This window comes from Ovis canadensis, chromosome 1 (genome assembly GCF_042477335.2).
Source record: "Ovis canadensis isolate MfBH-ARS-UI-01 breed Bighorn chromosome 1, ARS-UI_OviCan_v2, whole genome shotgun sequence".
NCBI lineage: Eukaryota > Metazoa > Chordata > Mammalia > Artiodactyla > Bovidae > Ovis > Ovis canadensis.
In genome coordinates, this window is record NC_091245.1 from 23,187,486 (window position 1) to 23,205,088 (window position 17,603).

Here is a 17,603-nt window from a genome sequence, read left to right on the forward strand (position 1 = left end):
GGTAGCGGCTTTGCAGCAGTGGGATGCCATGTGCGTCTAGCAAGTGCTCACATCCATGGAGCAGGCTCGGCCAGGGAGGAACCTGCCCAGGCTCATGCTGCTGGACTCCTGACCCAGCACTCTCACGATGGACAGACCATGTACGAACTGCAGATCCTCCCATCCCCCAGCCTCCCAGAACCACCTGCATCATCCCACTTCCACACTGAACAGCTGGAATCCCTCCCCCCAGTTCTGCCATCAAATGGGCCATACAAAATCCAAGGCCATGTTATGCCATGGTAACTATTTTAGAAATGGTGATCAGGGTCTCAGGCTCCTCACAAAGAGCTGATCTTTAACTGCACACTAGTCTCACTCGGCAACTAGACCATTTTTACGGTCCCGTTTCAAAAAGACAACACACCCATGCTCCTGTTCCAGAAGCTGAGAGTCCTTCTCCTCTGGCTCAGCACTGAGATCAACTTGGAATTATTGAGGGAAAAGACCTTCACACGGGAGCTCCTCTCTCAAGCCAAGGGGCTTGGGAATTTCCAAGCAAGCCTGAGTGAGGCGCTCCAGTAAGAAGAGTGGATTACAGAACACAGGAGTGCGGAGCGGTGGCCCCCAGTGCTCCTAGGATGGAGTCTAAGTTTCTTAACACGGCTTAAGAGCACACCACCATGTGGCCCTCGAGCCGCCCTGGCCGGTCCCCTGAGCCTCCTCTTCCACCAGCAAGTGCGCTCCAAGAGTACAGGATGGACAGTGAGTGAAGACGGCCCCTCAGTCTGAGTCAATATCACCGTCAGCTCCCAACCCCATACTGGTGCTCCTCCTGAACCCTGGGAACACCTGTTTTTCTATACTGATCTAAGGTGGCACTGTACTGCCAAGTATAGTATGAGCATAGGTATGAGTTCCTAGCCCAGCCAGGTACTCATAAAGAGGGGAGGTCTGTCTATTGTATACAATGAGCATCTTCACCAGCAAAGGAAACTCCGGGACAGCAAGGATGCTGTCTCATTCATCTTGATACCATGTGTAAGGCCTCCCACGGCCCTGCAAAGCCCCAGTTGCAGGTGGGTCTGGGGGCTCAGGGTCAGCATTCAAGGCAGATGGGAGCTGTTACGCTACCCAGCACGGGCTCCTGAGGCTGGGTTTTGGGGGTGACCCTTTGCCACACTTCCTCCTCCTGCTCCTGCCCTAGAGAGCTACACAAAGAAGTGTCCCAGCTGTCCAGCCTGTGCCATTACACATTCACGGCCTCCACCCCTGTTGGCCCTCAGTCTGCCCTGCTATCCCTTTACCTGCCAAGGTCAGCTTCTGCTCTCAACCCCTGCCTCCCTCCTCACCTCAGGTCCTGGCCAACAGACCACCTCCCTCTCTCCTTCCCAATGTGGCATTCTTTCTCAGGAGGGAACATCAGCTGTCTACCAACTCCCTACTGCTCCTAAGCTTTCTTACTTCTAGTCCCAGAAGAAGAGCTATGCCTCCCCCATCCACTCCTGACCCCTCCCACTGTCAGATTTCAGTCCCTTTTCATAGATGCAGAGAGTGTGAGTGCCCAGACTCTGCAGCCAGATTGCCTCAGTCTGAATTCTAGATCCTCCCCTCACCAACTGTGTGACCTCAGGTAAATGAAATCACCTATTGGTGCCTCAGTTTTCTCACCTGTAAAATGGGGTTGAATTATACTATGTCCCTGAGAGGCTGTCACGAGGATTCAGCAGAGCAGTGCATATATAAGACTCAGACGCATTCCTGGCTGCTGTGGAGCACTTCTCTCTGGGGTCTCTTCAATCCCTCCCTTTCTCACCAGCCCCAGACTTGTGACCTGGAAGTAAGCCTGGCACAGTGTGGTTTCCAGCAGGGTTTGGCAAACAACTGAAGGAAGGAATGGATGGGTGAAGAGTTCCGTAATAACTAATTCAATCCACTGAGTAGATACAGGGTACTTCTCTTTGGGAGAAAGAGAAGAGGAGAAATACGTACTGAGCAGCACAAAGCACACAGCCCACTGAAGAGCTAATAAAGTCCGGCCCAGGCTTTAACCCCAGTTCTCCCTATCATTCTGGGTCACTGCTATTAACATACCAACCCCTGTGCAAAAGACAAACAGGACCCTCAGAGAGGGAATGGCCTCAGGTCATGCATGAGGCATGCAACCTGTGGCACAGCTGGGCCTGTAGCAGTCTTCAGCCTAAACTTTTTTTCCTTTTTGACGTGTCCACACCCCAGGGAGTGGTGGGAAATCGTAGGCAAGCTGAACTAGAACAAGTATGGCTAGATGGTCAGAAAAAAATAACCACGCTCTGGGTGATCAGGTTGCAGGATCCCAATCAGGCCAGTCCCTCACCCTGCTCTGGATGACGTTCAGTAAAGAGGAGACTCAAGGATTGAGAACCACTTTCTCTATGGGATGGGCTTCACCTCCAGACACAGTGTGAAAATGGGCCAGTAACAATAATTAAACTGACCATGACTTAAACCACCACAATTAACATCCATTACCTCTGAGTGTGTGCCAGGCGGTCAGCTCTGTGGTGGATATGCATTACCTCATTCACTCCTCAACACACCAGGAGGTGGATGCTATTATGAGCCCCAGCTTTTCAGATATGGAAACAGACCCTCAGTCATCCAGTCTGAGTTGGTGGAGCTGGAATTCTAACTCCAGCTCAGTCCAGTCCCTTTCTTAAAGTATCAAAAGATCTAACTCCTGGCTCCATCATTCTGCACAAAGTACTTAGTCTCAGCTCCTAAAATGGAGGAAATGATACTTACCTTTCAGGAGTATTTTAGAAATTAACTGTAATAAACCTGAGGTCTAGCACATAATAGGCACTAAATACCAATGGCTGTCTTGGGAGCTGGAGAGGAAAAGGAGAGTACAGTCAATGGAAGGAGGGGTAGAAAGACCTTCCTTGCAAACCTTCTGCATTGCCCATCTGGCACTTCTGCCCAACAGTTTCTTTCCCCCAGGCAAGGCCGCTCCCACTCCTATCTCCATGGGCCCTGGTCCTGTTGAAACTGCAAGTTCTCCATCAACAATCCTGCATCCCTTTCTCATCACCCTCTCCATAAAACTACACTGATGGAAGCAGAATAATAGAAAAGTCACCTGCAAGACCACCAGAAGGCCTTGGCGTGGGGGCTATATAGTGCTGGGTCAACTACACAGTCAAGCTCAAACACAGTGACCGTACCAGTTATGGCCCCTGAGGTCCCAAAGTGGCTCAGTTCACCCACCCATGGCCCATACACAGTTCTTCAGACTGCATCTCATCCCCAGCAGAGGGTCTGGAGCTCAAAAATATCCCATAATCCTGAAGAATTTATAGCCACCCAACTAGTTCTCCTGGGGGCGGGGACTGGGAGTCAAAATAGGGGAGATGAGGGGGTAGGGACAGGAAACTGGTCCAGCCCCCTTCAAGGTGTTTGTCTCGGGGTCGGGAGGAATTTGGAGCTAGAGTTATTGCATGTGAAAGACTGTGGAAACTGCAAACCTCGATGCAAATGGTTGGAATTATCATTGCCAATTAGGCTTTTGTCTCTCCTCAAACTCAAAGCAGAGCAGTTCAGGGAAAGGAAACCGTGAGAACTAGGGCAAAAAGATGAGACAGGGAGGTATCCGAAAGGCTTTCTCTGCCCACAGCTTCTTTTCTCAAAAGCGGTTTCAAATGGGGCTGGAGGCTTAAATTACAAACCGCCTAGAAGGCGCCCTAAGTCGCCAGGAGGTAAAACTGGTCAGGAAACTTTACAGAACCAAAACAGGGAGGAAGCAGGTAAGTCCTTTAAATAGAAGAGGAACTGGAAAGGAGCTGGCCTTTTATCTGTGCACTTTGGCTCCCCAGGGCAGGGCTGGCCGGGGGACATGGGCGCAGCCTGCCTTGTCTCCTGCACAGTCGCCGGGGCTGACTGAGGGGCAGGCGGGGCCACGTGCAACGCTTCTAGGAAACATGCATCTTCAATAGCGGAATCTCGTCTGAGCAAAGCCGACCGCACTCTGACCCTGACTGGGAGCAGAGGTGGGCAGGAGTGGGAAGCCGGCTCCCAGAGCACATCACGTTACCTGCCAAGACCAACCCCCCATCTTTGCCTATGGCTCCCCCCTCCACCGGCCCCCGCAGTGTAAGGTGCTTCTGCTCCCTCCCCTCCCCACCCTGGAAGGCATCACAGCCTCGTCCTTCTTGCTCACTTTTGTATCTCAGCACAAATACCAGTATCTGGCACACAATGGGAACAAAAAAAACATTTCTGGAAAAATTATATGATGATGCTAATTTAAAGATGCAATAACCATGGGTGTCTGGTACTTCATAATCAGTTGATCCTCACAGCAATCAGATGAAACTGGCAGATAGGAGACTAAGACCCAAGAAGGTTAGGTCACTAGCCTTAGGTGACCTATATTCCTGATGAGTGCAGTGATTCTGGGCCCTGCCTGAAAGAGCACTGGCCTGTCCTGGGCCCTGCCTGGAGGCATCCTAGGGGGCTTCTGAGCTGAGTTTGTGCTATGCTGGGTGAATACTGACTAATTCCTGGTTCTGAAGGTTAAGTCAGGCCAGGATGTTCCTCGGAATGAGGAAGCTTCATGCAAAGAAACAGGCTCACAGGTAAGAGAGGTAAAATTGAGTGCTTTCCCCTGCTCTTCCTGACCTGATGGGGAGAAAAGGAACATATATATATTGGGACAGGAATCATATATATATAGGGACATGCCCTATAAAGGGCATGGCAACCCACTCCAGTATTCTTGCCTGGAGAATTCCCACAGACAGAGGAGTCTGGTGGGCTAGAGTCCATGGGGTCCCAAAGAGGCAGACATGACTGAAGTGGCTTGGCATGCACAGGGAGGGTGGATGGTGGTTAGGGTCTGATCTGAAAGAAACTGCAGGTGCCCTGGTCCCCAGAGAAGTCACCTTGCCTAGTCAGGGGAGGAACACGGGCCAGCAGCAGGGGCCACTGAAGAGACTGGATAGGACCTAGGCCACCACCAGAGACAGCTCCAGGGCCGTGACTTGTGTGGGCCAAGTCTGATGACCTTCTGGCTCTTTTCAAGGGCAGTCAAGCATGCAGAGTGGCCCTGGTATGACTCACTCGCTATTAGGGACTGCAGATTTGTGTCACTCTGTCCATATGCTAAGGTCCTAACCTCCACTATGATAGTATTTGAAGATGGAGACTTTACTAGGGAATTAGGTTTAGAAGAGGTCATGAAGGTGGGGTCCTCATGATGGGACAGGTGCCCATCACCAGAGCACTAACTCTTTCTCAATCTCTAATATAAATGTCAAACTGAAACTGAAGTTGCTCGGTTGTGTCCAACTCTGCAACCCCATGGACTGTCACCTAACACGCTTCTCCATCCATGGATTTTCCAGGCAAGAATACTGGAGTGGGTTCCCATGTAGTCAAGTAAGCCTCAAAAAAAAAAAAAAAAAAAATCAGAAACGAAAAGGAAAAAAAAATAAAACTTACAATGCTGAAAGCCAATCACATCATTGCACCTAAACTCAGACTGCCTGAGTTATGGTCAGGCAGTATCAGCCGAGAGGGGACAGTCCAATCTTGTGACTTTCATCTTCTCGGATGAAAGTCTGGCTATAAGGAATCATTTGCTTGAAGGGTCCAGGCTTTTCAAATGGCTGCCCTCAGGGACCCTTAAAGCCAGACCATAAAAACCAGGGAGGGCTCTCAGGTAGAGCAACAGCATAAGCAAATGCATGGAGGCCTGATCAGGGACTGTGTGACAGAGGGAGGGAAGGAGAGAGGCCTAGAACAGGTTGGCAGCACGGGAGCCCAAGCAAAGTAGCAAGTATGGTTGAAATTAAACATTTTTAAATGAAAATAAAATGGGGGATGTAGTGACCCTGGAGAAGCTCACATGAACTCTGAGTAGAGAGAAGGAGGGAAAAAAAAAAAAAAGAGGCCTTTGTTTGCAAGGAACAGACAAGAAGAGAAGACACCAAAGCATTCCGGGATGGAGAGACAGAGACATTCAACAGTGACCTGTGGTGCCACAGAGTCCCCACCAATGGACTAGCGATAGCACTGAACTGCTTCCATGTCTCAGGTGGGCACTCTGAGGCTTTCTGTGAATCCAGAGGCCAACACACAGCCTCCTGTTAGCAACCAGAGCTGCCAACACCTCAACCACAGGATACAACACAGGGCCCCAACTTCAGAACTGGAAAACATCCAGTCTCATTTTGTAATCAACTTTGAGCATATTTTGAGCTAGGTTTTGAAGCTGGGTTGATTAGGAAAGAAAAGACAGCCGCAGTAATAATCACAATAGAATGTAAAATATCTAAGTGGTGAAAGAATATCATAAAATGCCATCACACATTTCACAGAGGGAAAGAATAGACATGGCTGCATCATCAGAGAAAAGCTTGCCCCAAGTCCTCCCAAGCAGATGAGATTTAGAAGCATTCTGGGAAGACTTCCTGGAGGAGGTACAGCATGGAGCTGAGTCTTAGAGATCTCAGAGGATTCAGGAGTAGGAGAGAAAAGGAAATTCCTGCAGAGGGAGGGGGCCCAGCACATGCAACAGCATTTCCAAGCTTGGGGCAACGTTCTGTGTTCCAGCGGATATTCTGCGCAGATTTGAAAGCCTGTGGATCCTGGAGGAGCAGCTAGGCCAGACAGCTTGGCAGCCGCTGAGCAGAGCTGAAGGCTGGGCCACCGGCTGCCTGTGGATTAAGTGGGCGGACAGAGAGCCAGTGATGGGAGATAAAAGGGAGTGAAGTGGATAATATTTAGAAGCAAACTTGAGGGGGAAAGAAACACGGCCGCCTGGCTGGCTGGCTGCAGGCTCGTCCTATTCTTCAGTTTCCTCCCTCGGAAAGCTGCATTACCAGGCGACCTCTTCCTGGCTTTGAGAGATGTCCAAATGGGAACTATTAACAAAGGCACGCTCCCATTTTTATCTCCGTCACAAAGTCAGGCTTTTCTTTGGCCTGGGGAGGGCGGGAGGCTTTGTAGGGAGGAGATCACTGTGTTTGAGGATGGGACTTCTTGGAATTCTTGAGAACTGGTCCCTTCCAACTCTAAGATGTTAGAAGTCTGTGTGTATGAGCTGAAAAGTCTTCAAAGCTAAAGGGCTAGGATTTCACGATGTGAAGATTCTTCGAGTCCAAAAATGCCTCTGAGGCTAATGTTCTAAGATTTCACCATTCTTAGATTCCCTGAGTCTCCAAGTCCCAGCTCAGAGATTCTGTAAATCAGGAAGACTTCATGCTGTGAACTTCTGATTCAGAGACAAGAATATTTCATGACATCCTGGCCACACCTCCGGCTTTATGGCCTCACTCTCCTTTGATGGAAGGACCTGAGCCATCCTGCGTCTGCTTCTGAGCTTAATAACATTGAATGTTAAAGTTTGAAATTAACCAAGTCAGGGGAAAAAAGAAAAAAGAACAGAGCCTGCTGTGCTGGCAGGGGCTCTTTGCAAACAGCTCTCTGGGCACACAAAGAAAATGAGAGTACACACGTCTAGGGGTCAGGCCTTGGGGGTGCTCCAGGTGACTTCCACACCATGTGACAGATATTTGCTGAACAGCTCCTGACCACAGGGCTGGGATGGGAGCCACAGTGGGTGCTGCAGGCTGCGCCTGCTCCCAGGCCAGGATCTGCAGTTACAGGTGTGGACTAGCCCAGCCTGTGCTTAGAGCCAACACTGACCCCGAGGCTCTCTGTGGGTGACCCTGGGGAGAAGATGGCTCAGCATGGTTGCAGGTCCTTAGGGGTGCCCAGCTGGTCTTAAGAGAAGTGTCTTACCCTTTCGATCTGGGGAGGGCACACAGATCTGATAGGAAGCCACAAATAGGGATGAGTGCTATGGACGTGAGAGGCCAAAGGTCACTGCTGCTATTGCTGCTATAGCTGCCACGGAGGCCCAGAGGGTGGGGGTGGGGGTAGGAACAGCCATTCTTGGAGGATGGGAAGTGAGAGGTGGGTTCCATGAGATGGGAATGTATGACAGCAACAGAAAGGTGACGTGCAGGCAGGACACAGGGGAGACTAACACACAGGCTCTTCATGCCTCGGTTTCCACGGCTGTTAAGAAGAAAGCATTGATATTGCCCCTGGCTTGGCAGTAAACTCCCCGGGGGAAAAATCCAGGCTGCTCCCCGTACTATCCTGGCTGACACTAAGATGCTCTGGCTGAATGAATGGGGGAGCCAGTGAGGGAGGAGTCCTGGGGAAGGGCAGGCTGCAAGGCTGGGCAGCTGTACACCAGACTGCGCACGACAGGCTGGGGCTCCATCCGCTTGACAGGCTGGAAGCAAGAAGCAGCAGGTCACCCACTGGAACCAGCAGGCTTCAGCACAAGTAGATGAGGTATAGGCAGCAGCCCACCATAGACAAGCTGGCCAGCCCCTCCCAACTGTGGAGAACTCAGCCTGGAAATCTCAGGGTGGCCCAGCCCCTCCAAAGTACGAGGACTGCAGAAGAGCACATGGAAGTCAGAACTGGGACAGAGCAGGCAATCTAGGCCCAGAGAGGGACAGGACAAGCCGAAAGTCATGGCCAAGGTAGAAACAGGGTAGGCCTGGAGCCTGTTTTGTACTCCACTGCCCACTTCATTATTTCCACGTTTTGTGTCCTTGTAGGACGGTGAGGAACTGTTAAAGTTCAAGGAGGGAGCTCTTCACTGCGGCTTGTGCCGTCTTTCTTCATTCATTCATTCCATAGTGCTAGACGAAGGAAGGGAAGCAGGGATGGTCATATCATTGTTTCTGACCATTCATTCTCTCTCTGAATCCTAATTAAGCACCCTATAATATGTGCCATTCCCTCAGATGTATTAATAGACTAGGACCTCTGACTATAACCAAGGAGACCCTTTATTCAGTTGTGTTGCCGAGCCTGTGTTAAGGGTGCTGTCTTCACCTTGGTCCCTTGGAAAGCTGGGCAAGCCTTTAGAAGAAAGAAAGATAGTGCGCTAAATCGTGTCCAACTCTTGCGATCCCATGAACTGTAGCCTTCCAGGTTCCTCTGTCCATGGGATTCTCTAGGCAAGAACTCCTATTTTAGAATCAGATCCAATTTCTAAGCCAGGGAGAAAATCAGTTTCAGCACTTTTCAATAATCTCTTTCAATACATTTTTTAAATATTTTATTTTATTTTTTAGCAAGATACGATGATCTCCCTGCATTACAATACACACATCACCAGATAATGCCATCTGACTGTTAAAAACAAAATTACATCAGCTCTCGGAATCTTGAAAAACATGCTCTGGCATCAGACACACTCACGCTTGAATCCTGAGTCCGCCTGACCTGGCTGTATAATCACAACCGAATGACTTAACCTATTAAGCTTTAATTTATTGTCTGTAAAAGAGATACAATGACAGGCCTTGTCACATCTCTGGGAGGATTAGAGATGATGTAATTACGAGGTCTAATATAGCGCCCTGTATGGAGACACAGCTCAATAAATGATGACTTTGGGCTTTCTAACTCCTTTGAGAGGAGGCTGTAGAATTTTACAAACATCTTGGACACCCTTGGCAGCCACGCCCAAGCCACACACACTAGATGAACAGCGTTGGCGTGTGAGTTAAATCACAGCCAAGTTCAGAATGGCAGTGTCCTTGTTTTTTCATCTTGCCTCGGAGAACCACATAACTTAGAGGGCTCCTCATCCAGTGCCTCCACCGAACTGAGTGGGGGCCACTGAGGCCCCCTAGAGGGAGAAAGAGGTCCCCTAATCAGTCCACTGCATTCGGGGCAGCTGGTACCAATCCCCAGAGGCAGCCAGCAGAGCTGAATGAAATGGGCAGGTCTCAAGATTGTCACAAGATCTAGACTCGAGACTCAGGCATCCCCCGGCCCCTGAGCGCAGGGGCTACCACCACCTCCTATTACTCCAGCTTTACTTTGTTCAGCAAAGCACAGGCAGTGGGCATGGCTGCTGGAAGAAGGTGCCAACAAGGTGAAGGTGATGCTTCCCATGCAGCCTTCTTTCCTTGTCCTGAAGCCTCCCAGACTCTTTTCCAAGCAAGGGCCCTATGTCTAGGTAGTCCTCTTACCCTCCTGACAACCCCCCCACAGGTCACGTTGGTTCACATCCTCACAAAACCAGCTCAGTTGTTTAAAAAAAAAAAAAGGCTAGTCACTACTGTTCCATTCAATAGATAACAAGAACACCAGAGTTATACACAAGTCATTGGCTTTGGGGCCAGAGCTGGGATCGAAACCTAGAAGCTAGACTCCCATCCCTCAGCCCACTATGCTGAGCTGCCTATAAACACATCAGAGAAATCTTTAGAGGACCTGCCTTTACCATCCCTGCTCCAGCCACAGAGCCAAAGGAAATAATTTCTCTACAAGGGTAAATTCTCCAAGAAGTAAACGGTTAAGCCCTTTACCCTAAAGGAAAGAAGGGTACAAAAGAAAGTACTGAAGGAAGAACTGCAAGACACGAATCACCCAGACGCAGGACGTCCCGGGAATCAACCCAGGGCAGCAAGGGGACTGCGTCCTTCCCTTAAGTCAGGCAGACTGGCTCTGTTCCATGTGGCCTTGGTCAAGTCATCCAGGCTTTCGGAGTGCCCACCTAAGAAAGTCATAGGGTTGTGAGACTCTGACAAGATGAAAAAGCGTGCAGAGCCTCCTGCAGGGTGCCTGGCACATGGAGTTGATTATAATGGTCCCATGGAATGTCAGGGTTGAGTGGCTTGAATGATGACCTAATCCCAGTGTCTCATTTCACAGATGGGAAAAACAAGGGCCAGAGAGAGGGAGTGACTTGCTCAAGGTCACATAGCAAGCACACAGTGATGTTGGGTTCAGTGCGCTCAGTTCATATTAAAATTAGAGACCAGGGCCAAGAAGCTTGATCTTGCATGCTGTGCAAAGATGGAAGAAACTTTTACATAAGTCCTACCTTCAGCCGGTATAGCTTTCTTTCTCCATTTAGCTAGGGGAAATGTGGTATAATCTGACTAGAAGAAAATATAAGAATTTTGAGAAATACTAAAATCAAAATTAAAATCCCAGGTCTTAACGAAACGCACTCTCTTTTCAAGCTTTTTTTTCCCTCACCATCTTCTCTTTGCTCCCCCCTCCCCAAATATTTTGCAATAACAGTAATGCTGGGAGGAAAGAAAAAATAAAAATCTGATGCACTTAACAGATATTTCAGTACAATAATGCATCACAGATGTTCATATCAAACTGTGCACGCGTGCATACAATTTTACTGAGAAGGCTGTTGTTGCATTTCTGACTTTTGGGTTGGGGATCCCTAACAACTCCATCTGCCCAGGCTCTGGAATCGCTCCCTTCCCAGTTAGCCCATGTCTGCCCACGAGTATGGAGGAGAGATTTCATCACCTTGCTCCAAAATGATAACAGGACAAATTGGCGAGGTCAGGCACTCTGGCAGGTGGTGAAGGGTGTGCAGATTAGGGAACCGAGAGGAGTCCTGTTTTCTTTTGTTCAGGACTTGCTTCCTGCAGCCCTCTCAGGGAGCTGGACCCAAGAACAATTTTAAGAGACAGCCCAGGCTGGTGATGGGGTGGGTGCATTTTTGAAACCAGAAATTTGAGTCTGTTTGATCTTCAAACATGGGCTTTGGAGACTGTCAGCGGGCTTCTTGCTGGCCGATGAATGGCTCTCAGGAACTTTTCCTAAAACATAACCTCACATGCTTTCCAGCAAATGTTTTCAACCTACCAGAGCCATCCTTTGGTTGCACAGCAGTGTTTCCAGACCTCGAAGAAAGATAGTTTTGTTGTTTTAAGAGAGACAGATTAAAGCCAGGGGCTGTTTAACCAGAGGGTCTGCGTGCTCCCTTCGGCTTTGGTCAGATTCCTCTGTGGTTGGTACAAAGAGGGTGTTGAGAGGGACGGTGGGTCGCCCACCTTCCCGGCCTAAAAAAAGACATCAAGGCCAGACATGAGGCCTCTGAACAGAGAGGCCTCCCACAAACCTGTCTCCAAAATGAGATGGGTGGTGAGCACTGGGGAGCCTAACACAGATAATATCAGCTCCTGAGGCTGGCAAGGGAAAAGTCACTTCAGAGGGAGTGAGCCGGTACGTTCAGAGGAATCAGCACCGGGCCAGAGAATGCACAGGATTTTTCCCGGCGGAGAAGGAGTCAGGCGTAGTCAGAACCCTGCGGGGCGTGACTAACTGCCCCAATATTCCTGCCACCGGGCCCTCTGGGGAAGGACTCCACAATTATGGGAGAGCCAGCAGGAGAACCGACAAACCCGCCTTTCATTTGGCCGGCAAATCAATCTGGCTTCTTACCTCCCTGGGGACAATATTGCATTTCCCCTGGAAAAACAAAAGCAGAGATCTCTGAAGGGGGATCAGTTTCTGTTCCTGTTTCCCTGGTGAAGAGCTTGCAGCATCTCGGGAGCACAAGCAGGTCTGGTTCCAGCAGCAGAGCTTGTAGTCCAGCCAACCTACCGGGCTGGCTCCTTCCTGGAAAAGCATGTCTTGGGGACCACGCCTCACTTAGGGCATGGGCCCGGGGCCCTGCCTAGGGTCCTGCTTGCAGGAGCCACCAACCCCTGACTCGGAGGGCCTGTTCTGGGACTGACAGCCCGTCTCAAGGCACAGATGTGAACTCATTGTTCCCAGGGCCTCAGAGTTGAGTTTGGGGCCAGTGAGTTGTGAGTGACCTCTGCCCATGGAGACAGGGCTTTTAACGACACTTTGCTGGATAAGCTCCACCCTCCTCCCTGCCCCCATCCCTGAGGTTCAGAAAGCAGAACTGTCAACCTTGAAGTGAACACATCTCTCTGAAGTTATTAACCCCCAAACTATCCTTGCTGACTTTCTCTCAGCCTAGGGAGGCGGTCCAAGGGGTACATGGAGTTTTGTAGAGACCCTGGGAAATTTGGCAGCTCTTAACCTCAACCTGCAAGCCAGGGCCACCAGACCCCAGGTCCATTGCACCTCTCCTGCCTCCCAACACCAGAAGCACATCTCCCTCTATGTGTCCTCCGTACACATACATACACACACACACACACACACACACACACACACACCGGCTGCCCAGATGCATCCTCCCAATGGCCTCAGGACAGCCTCCTGCTCTAGAAACCCCAGGGCCTCAGGGAAAGTCAGATGCAAACTGGCAGCTCTCTCTGTTTCTCATCACTGTGATGCTCCGAGGGAAATTCTTTCTTCTCGGGCAGGCACAGCAGGTGGGGAGTGTATATATCCCCACCAGGTAGCACACTGAGACAGAAGCAAACACCTGAACTCTCACCCCCAAGTCCAGCACACACCAGTCTGTCTTCATACCACCACAAAGGCAGCCAAGAGCTGCCCCACAGCTCGAAAGATCCTCTCCCTTTAAGGGAAGGACAGGATCTGGCCGCAGGAGGAAGACAATCTGAGAAGAGGAGGAAGGCACATGGGAACGGCTGGGCTCTGGGACCCAGGCGCCCCGTGCTTACCTGGGAGAAGTTGAGCCCATTGAGCGGATGGCATTGCTCCTCCACGCGCTCCACGGCCCCAGTGCTCTTCTTCATCTTCTCAGCCTGCTGGGCTAGGTAAAGGTCAAGCACTGGCACACCACGGGAGCGAACGTCGGTCTCCGTGAGCGAGTTCACCATGAGCATCACCCACACCGGCCTCTTGCGCTCCCAGTTGCCCGCAATGGCGTTGAATAGGTAGTCGGCGTAGAGCCCCTTGCCCCGCTGTGCAGGTGTCATCCATGACGGCATCATCAGTTTCACGTAGTCCAGGTGGCGCTTCAGACGCCAGTAGAGCTCGCGGGGCAGCACGTCCTGCAGGTTCTCCCCGTGCGGCAGCAGCTGGCAGCTGGCCAGCGCTGAGATCGTGTAGGGGTCGGTCAGGTCCAGCTCGAAGTAGACGCGGGCGCTGGCCTGGAAGGCTGCCTTGGAGTTGTCCGGGATGAAGTCCCAGACGCGGGTGTAGGGGACATGGATGGTGCCAAACAGATAGGCCGGGGGGTCACGCCGAATAGTCCACAGGAAGGAGTTCAGGTCCCTCTGCTGCAGAAGGAGAGGTGAAGGAAGGCCGTCAGGCTGAAGCCAGCAGAAGGTTAGAACAGAGGGGGCAGGTGGAGGTGGGCATAGAAGACAGAGACTGACTTAGGGCGATAGGAAGGAGCAAGGGCTTTGGAAACTGAGACCCACATTCAAATCCTGGCTTTGGCCTGTCTTGGCTGTATGATCTTAAGCACACTGTTTCACTTCCCACAGACTCAGTTTCCCCATCTGTAAAATGGGAGCTGATTGTTGGGAGGATGAAAAGACACAATCTATGTAAATAAGCCCAGAGAGCAGTGCCAGGCTCAGAAGGAGTGAAGGCAGTGAAGGAAGCTCTCGTTATGATTGGCTCTAGCTGTGAGTGCCAAGGACTGCTACACCACCTGAGAATATTTAATCTTGGCCAAGCCAAACCTTCACCGGCGGTGTTTCATGTGGAGGGTGGGGAGAGGGGGACCAAGAGTCCTGCTCTGGCAAGAAGGGAGGAAGTCATATAACTTTTAAATCCAACCATTAGAAGATACACGCCAAGAGCACTTTGAAAGCAGAACACCTATTAAAAATAACCTATTTAAACAGCTACTTCCCCATTCAGCAGGGCGGATGCAGTTTTCTTTTTGGAGGGCAGGTCTGGGGTGTCAGCTACTCTGCTCCACCAGCTGAAACCACAGATGAGAAAGTGCTTTAAAACCTGCAGGCTAAGTAAAGTCTCAGGCCCTGGTTTGGGAGGGAAAGATTCCACAGAATTAGTCCCAAGAAATGTACATGCTTTCCAGGCTCCTCCCTTTAAAAGGTGTACCTGGGCTCCAAGTCCAATTGTCTGCCGTCACCTAGGCTCTGAAGAGGAATGTGCGTGTGTGGTGTGTGTGTGTGTGTGTGTGTGTGCGCGCGTGTGTGTGTAGAGATGAAGGAGGGTCGTGAAGACATGGGTCATTTCTCCAATCCAGTTTAGGTCCAGGGGTCAAGGGACATGAGAAAGGGTCTCTCCTGTCTCTCAGGCAAAGTCACTGTCCACCCAGGAACATCCTCTGAACCATTACTGCCATCGACCCTGGAACACCCCCTGGACCGTCCACTGACAGCCACCACCTGCAAGCTTTCCGTCAACTCATAAAATTTTTCTGCCTGATTCTAGTACAAAAGAAAAGTATCTGTTGGGGTGGGGAAAGGGAATAGTACCTTACTTTACCAATAGTCAACAGATGTAAATCTCAGCATCCTGGGGAGAGACTGGCACTGAGGACTCTGCCTGCCGCCTAGCTCCCTGTTTCCATACAAGTCAGGTCGCTGGAGGTGCACCTTGCCCAAGGTCAACTAGCTGGGCAGCCAGTGAGGACCTAACAGACGGTTTCCTGCTCCCTGGTCTCCAAACCGGGGTTATTTTCAAGGCACTAGTTTACACTTCGAGGGAGAAAGACTGAGGGAAATCAATGGATTCCTTAGTTTGGAAGGAAAATTAGGAAACCTAGTAATTACTCAATCCCCAAGGAAATATTAGGCCAGCATGTCCTGGCACTTTCTTTTCCTCTCCTCTGGAATCTTCATCCTTTTCGTGAAACCGGGGGCACCTGGGAGCGTGGGTGCTGGGGCCTGGGCTAGAGATGCAGAAAGTTTGCCTGAGGTCACCGGCGGGGGTCAAGAGAGAGAGGGGAGCTTGCGAGGAGTCTGGGTGTGAACGAGAGGAAGGGGCAGAGAAGAGAAAGGCAAGGAACAGCGTCAGAAGTGGGAAGAGAGGAACCAGAGGGTAAAGACGGGATCAAAGTAAGAGGGGAGTCCAAAAGGGCACAGAGAGGAAAGTTCCAAGCGGGACCGAAAGTCCGAGAAGAGCCCGAGAGCGTCAGCGGGTGGGGAAGGAGCTGGAGAGGGAGCGCCCCAGCTCGGTTCCCAGCACGGGACAGGAGCTCGGGCGGCAGAAGCCAGGGCAGGGCGCCCGAGGCAGCGCCCGGAGCGGAGAGGTGGAGCGGGTGGGCCGAAGTGGATGCGGAAGGCAGGACCCCCAAACCATCGTCCCCGCGGGGCTGGAGTGGCCGGGCGGCCGGGAGAGTGGCCGGGCGGGCGCTCGCTCACCGATCCGGGCGGCCGGCACTGTCCTCCGTCCGGGGGCTGCGGGCGGGCGCGGGCGGTGGCCAGGAGGGCGGCGAGCAGCGGCCCTGCCAGGGCGGCGTGCATCCTGCCGGGCCTGCGGGGCGCGGGGGACCGTCCTGGGAGGCGCCCCCTCGGCGGGGCAGGCAGCCCCCGGCTGGGCACAGAGGTTCCTCCGCAGCGCGGGGCTCCGGACGCGGGATGCCGGGAGCCCTTTGGGGCGTGGCTGGATGTCCCTGCCGGACCCGGGGGTCCCTTTGGGGCGGGGCTCCGCCCGCTGTAAGAGGGGGATCCTCTGGGGCGGGGCCCCCTCACCGGGGCGCGCCGCCCGCTTGGACGAGCCCCGGGGCTGTGAGAGCGCGCCGGGGTCCCGGGACGCGCGGAGGTCCCGGAGCTGCGTCGCGGTCCAGGGGTGCACGGTGTTCCCGGAGCAGTACCGGGACGGCGGGCGCGCGAGGACCCGGGGTTATGCTGGGGACCCGGGGCGCGCAAGGGTCCCAGGGGTGCGCGGTGCTCCAGGGGGCGCGCGGTGGGACAAGTGCGGCGGCGGGCGCGGCGGGGGCGGGGGTCGGGTCTGGGGCGCCCGGTGGCCCCCGAGCGGGGCTCAGAGGGGCGGCGGGCGGCCGCGCGGCCGCTGCCCGGGCTCCGCCATGCTGCTCCGCGGCCGGGAGGGAAGGAGAGAGGAGGGCGGGAGAGCGGCGCGGAGCCGGGCCGGGCGGGGGGCTGGGGCCGCCGGGGCGGGGGGAGGGGAGGACCCGGCGCGGGGGGCGGGGGGCCGGGGCCGCGCCGGGCCGGGCCGGGCCGCAGGGAGTCCGGGCGAGCTCTGCGCCCGGGCGCGGCGAGGCGGGGTCTGATGGGCATGGCAGGCGCTCACTCGCTCCTCTCCTGTTCCCTCGCTCGCTCCCTCATACACACGCGCGGAGGGAGGCGAAGCCCGCAGCAGCCACTTCCCAACTTTCCAAACTTCCCAGCGCAACTTTTTCCTCTCCTCCCCTGCCCGCGCCTCCTCCTCGATCTCCCTCCCTCCTCCCTTCGCCAGCTCCGCTCCGGGCCGCAGCTTCCGCGCGCGGCCGCCAGAGGGCGCCTGGGCCGATATCCGAAGGGCCAACTTCAATCCGCTCCGCTCTGGACTCCACTGGCCCGGGCAGAGGCAAACGTGGGCATATGGACCAGACAAGTCCTGGAGCCGTAAACAGCTAGAGAGGAGACGGACAGGAGGGGGTCGGCGCTCCCAGACTGGCTGGAAGGCAGCCCTGAAAGGAAATCCCCGGAAGCTGGTATCTACAACTTTGTGTCATAGCCCTGTTCCCAATGCTGGCACGTGATTAGTAGATGTTCTGCGGACACTAGTTGCATGCAAACAGAACAACAAAATGATCTTCCTCAAAATTTCCTCAGACTTAAACTGTTTAAACAGCTTTCTCCATCTATATCTTTGTACCACACAGGATCCTGGTGAGGGGTCCTGCAAGGGTGAGTATCAATATCCCAGTTCCTTAGACCTTAAAAGTTGAAAGAGCCCTTAAAACCAGCCTCCTTCAGTTC

The 17,603-nt window shown here is 52.8% G+C and overlaps 1 protein-coding gene across 1 annotated transcript in view; it reads right to left on the bottom strand.

Annotated features, from left to right (window-relative positions):
• TRABD2B (TraB domain containing 2B) overlaps positions 1-17,078 on the bottom strand; it is a 222,084-nt gene extending 205,006 nt beyond the window's left edge. Inside the window, exons 1-2 of the mRNA XM_069558937.1 lie at positions 16,044-17,078; positions 13,419-13,979 (exon numbers count right to left, since the gene is read on the bottom strand). Of these exons, the coding sequence (XP_069415038.1) occupies positions 13,419-13,979; positions 16,044-16,919 (1,437 nt within the window). The 5' untranslated portion in view covers positions 16,920-17,078. The remainder of the gene's footprint in view (positions 1-13,418; positions 13,980-16,043) is intronic.
• Positions 17,079-17,603: the final 525 nt, after the last annotated feature.